Source organism: Palaemon carinicauda, chromosome 30, assembly GCF_036898095.1.
Source record: "Palaemon carinicauda isolate YSFRI2023 chromosome 30, ASM3689809v2, whole genome shotgun sequence".
In the NCBI taxonomy this organism is placed as follows: Eukaryota; Metazoa; Arthropoda; class Malacostraca; order Decapoda; family Palaemonidae; genus Palaemon; species Palaemon carinicauda.
Window position 1 is genome coordinate 47,727,175 of NC_090754.1, and position 4,131 is coordinate 47,731,305.

The 4,131-nt window shown below is 35.1% G+C and overlaps 1 protein-coding gene across 1 annotated transcript in view; it reads right to left on the reverse strand.

Moving 5' to 3' along the window:
* The window catches only part of LOC137623513 (uncharacterized), a 1,268-nt gene extending 1,053 nt beyond the window's left edge, over positions 1-215 (reverse strand). The window contains exon 1 of the mRNA XM_068354346.1: positions 1-215. This exon is cut by the window's left edge and continues 65 nt beyond it. Coding sequence (XP_068210447.1) covers positions 1-215 — 215 coding nt within the window.
* Between the last annotated feature and the right edge of the window lie 3,916 nt (positions 216-4,131).

Here is a 4,131-nt window from a genome sequence, read left to right on the forward strand (position 1 = left end):
TGTATCAAAGGAGATAAATATGTAGCCCTTCCTTTAGCGCCCTCTTTGCTTCTTTCCAAGTGGTCTTTGAGAACTGGATCGAACTCTGCAACAAATCGTACTAATGCCATAAAGTTGCCTTCTCTTTTGCTATCTCTATGTTCTGAATCAATTTTACTACCACCAACTGAGTAAAGGCTTCCTTGGAATGCCAAATATCTGTGTGTGTGTGTCATGGTGACACACACACAGACATTATATATATATATATATATATATATATATATATATATATATATATATATATATGTGTGTGTGTGTGTGTGTGTGTGAAAAATTCTTTTATTATTATGTAGCATTATAAAATTGGCAGCTTAGCTAAAGTGTACTTATCCTAGTAAAATGTAAAATTACCGGGGTTCCCTTTACAAGCTTAGTCTTCTATGAAACTTTCTCTACTCTTTACTACCTCATAATATCTTATTTAGAGATTATTTGCACCTCCTGTACACGTTTAATTTCGGAGTTGATTCCAGAGTCACTTAAGTTCCACAATCATAGAAAAAAAAACCCTTTCATTGTGGACACATTCCAATTTCATTGCTGTTTTCTCCTGATCCAAAAGTTTCATTATTTGGTTAGGGTAGTGAAAATTGCACTGAAAATTTGTGCATGATTATGGTGTAGAGTAGTATATTTTTATAAATTTTTTTATCTTCTACGTATCTTCAGTAGTTTGAAGAACACATCATAAATAATTTTTGAGTACATTACAGTAATATAATATTGAAGAGCTGTCGTTTTCATTCTCTGGTTCTTTGTAAAAAAAAATTTGGTGTCTTGGCTTTATAGGATGCACTCTTTATTGTTTTTTATATGCATGAATATATTTAATTTGTTTATATTAAAGTTTTGTCTGCCATTTCTGGTTGATTACGTCATGTAGTACAGATTTCTGATTGTAGATTGATAAACTTTGTCTTCTGTTCTTAGCAACAACTTTTTTTTTTCAAAATAAGAATATCAGTACATATGTCAGTGATGAAGGTTGTAAGAACTTCTGTATCCTACTGTAACAATTAATAACTTGGGGAGAGTTTAGCATAGTAAAGTACAGAGTTACTAGGTGTTCCTTAACATGATTAGGCACACAGGGAATTCGCTCCTCACTTCTATCTTGTGGGTTTTGATATCCTTTGCTATTAAGTGTCAACCTTATCTTTGTCTTCAAACAAAAGGTTTTTCTGTTAAGTGTTGTTTTGTTGAAGTTCCAATCTACATATGCATATACATATACATGGTAAGCAGCTCTTCTAGGAGAAGGACGCTCCAAAATCAAACCATTGTCCTCTAGTCTTGGGTTGTGCCATAGCCTCTGTACCATGGTCTTCCACTGTAGAGTTCTCTTGCTTGAGGGTACACTCGGGCACACTATTCCATCCTATTTAGCTTCCAATTTTGGTTTTGTTTTTATAGTTTATATATGAAAGGTCTATTTCAATGTTGTTACTGTTCTTCAAATATTTTATTTTGATTGTTCATTACTTCTTTTGTAGTTTATTTATTTCCTTAATACCTTTCCTCACTGGGCTATTTACGTCTGATACCTGTATATTGCAGCCAATAAGGCTGTGTTTAACTAAAAATGAACTGTTCGCAACGTTACCTGTAGAACATACAGTAGTTGTTATGGTTATAGGTTGTAAACCCTTGATCAAAGGCAGTTTAATTAGTTTTACTTATGTCTGTACAGGAAAACATTATTATTTTCCCAACACCACTTCGTAAAATGAATGCAAATGCTTTTGGCCTCTTGTTTATAAGATGAAAGACTTTGTTTTTGTTTTACAGGCAGTGTTGCTAACAGTTTCTGTTTTGCTAAACACAGCGATACCTGCAACGTCTCCTTAACATCCTGGAAAGTGTACTGGAATTAATGAAGCCAACTGTACCTGCATTGGGAGTTGTCTCCCACTTGCATAAGGGCACCGAGTGTATTCAGACCTCAACCGACCCATGGGTTGGCGTAACAGAGGGGAATTATAATTGGACCCAGTGATTAAGGTAATATAAGAGAAAGTCGTGTTACCAAACCCAGACGCTATAATATATTTTCCATATTATCTGAAAGTCTGGGGTCTCTATTTCACTTAATGAGAAATAGGACTTTTTTTCATATAGATCCTGGAATGGACGCCGACAATGTTATTCCTGAGAAAACTATTTAGAATATTTCGTCCATCCCTTTTGCCCCTTAGCATCAGTATTCATAGTCAATAGCTTACATTCTCTCTCTCTCTCTCTCTCTCTCTCTCTCTCTCTCTCTCTCTCTCTCTCTCTCTCTCTCTCTCTCTCTCTCTCTCTCTCAAGCACTTTGTATTACTACGTATGATCCAATGTATAGAAATTTGAAGTTGAATTAATGTGAGGGTATGGTGTAAACAGGAATTTAGTTAAAGGTGGGTGGGGCGGGGCCTGCATTGAGAGGCCGTACAGCAAGATCCCCTGAAGTTGAACAGTTTTATTTCTTTTATCAGTTTTAGAGGCATTTTGACACATGTCCAAGACCAATATTAATTGTTTCATGTCGTGGAATGAAGTGTTTAAATGCTAATAATAATGATTGTTTTTTATGTATACATTTTCCCTTAAAATCAAAGATTTCATATTACACGGAAGAAAAGACGGGACACCAAAAGACTGTGGCTTTTATTATTATTATTATTGTTATTGTTATTATTATTATTATTATTATTATTATTTGCTAAGATAAATCCTTACTTGGAAAAGCATAATACTATAAGCCCAGGGCCTCAAACAGGGAAAATAGCCCAGTGAGGAAAGGAAATGAGGAAATACAGTATATTAAATATTTTAAGATTAGTAACATTAAAATAAATATTTAATTCACCCATAATTTTTTTTTTTTTTTTACAAAATAAGAGGAAGATAAATAAGAGATAAAAGTGTGCCCGAGTGTACCCTTAAGCAAGAGAACTCTCACCCAAGACCTGTGGATGACCATGGTACAGAGGCTATGGCACTACCCAAGACTAGAGAACAATGGTTTAATTTTGGAGTGTCCTTCTCCTAGAAGAGCTGCTTACCATAGCTAAAATCTCTCTTTTACCCTTACAAAGAGGAAAGTAGTCACTGAAAAATTACATTGGAGTAGTTAACCCCTAAAGAGAGGAAGTGTTGTCAGGTGTATGAGGACAGGGGAGAATATGTAAAGAATGTGTGATGGTGAACTTAAGATATCATAAACCCCTCCATGAAAAATTACCAGAGATATATTTTTGTAAATATTTTATTGGTGTTAAAAAAAATATGACATGCCTAGAAGCAGTCTCTTTTTATGGAACATGTTGCAGAACATAGGGAATTGGTTCCAAATCTGATGCTGTCGTTGGATTTGGAGTATATAGTAATGGTTTTAATTGTAGAGGTGCACTTCCTCTAACATCGTCTATATCTAATGCCCAAATATATGGCATACTAGCAGCAATTGAGAAAATAGTGTTAGAGGAGGGAGGTAATTTTACCATTTTTAGTGATGCAAGGAGTTTCCTTCCAGCTTTAGAAGTTTTTAATTGTAGTACCCTTATAGTTTTAAAGATTTTAGAATGGCTATTCATTATTGGACTGGGAGGTATAACAATTCAATTTTGCTGGGTTCCGGCAAACGTAGGTGTGTCTGGGAAGGAGGAGACAGATTCACTGGCTAAGAATTCTGTAGCCGAGTTGCTACCAGAAAGATATCCCATTCTCATTCTCTGTAAAGATTGTTTACCTTACATTAAGAATTTCATTTCTAATAATTGGCAACAGCATTAGAATAGTTTAATTGTAAATAAAATAGTGGTAACAAATGCCATATCTCCTTGGAGGTATAACATAATTCCCCGAAAGTGGGAGACTTCTCTTTGTCGTCTCCTCATTGGTCAAACTTGGATAACATATGAATGTCTGCTAACTGTCCAACACCAGCCATATTGTGATGACTGTTTGGTACCCTTGACAGTGACGTATTTGTTGACGGAATACCCCACTTATAGTACCGGAAGAAATAGATATCTGTTTGTGGCTCGAAGTGAAGATGGCAGGTTCATCCTTGCCAAGATTCTTGGACATGATGTGTCGTATTTTCCT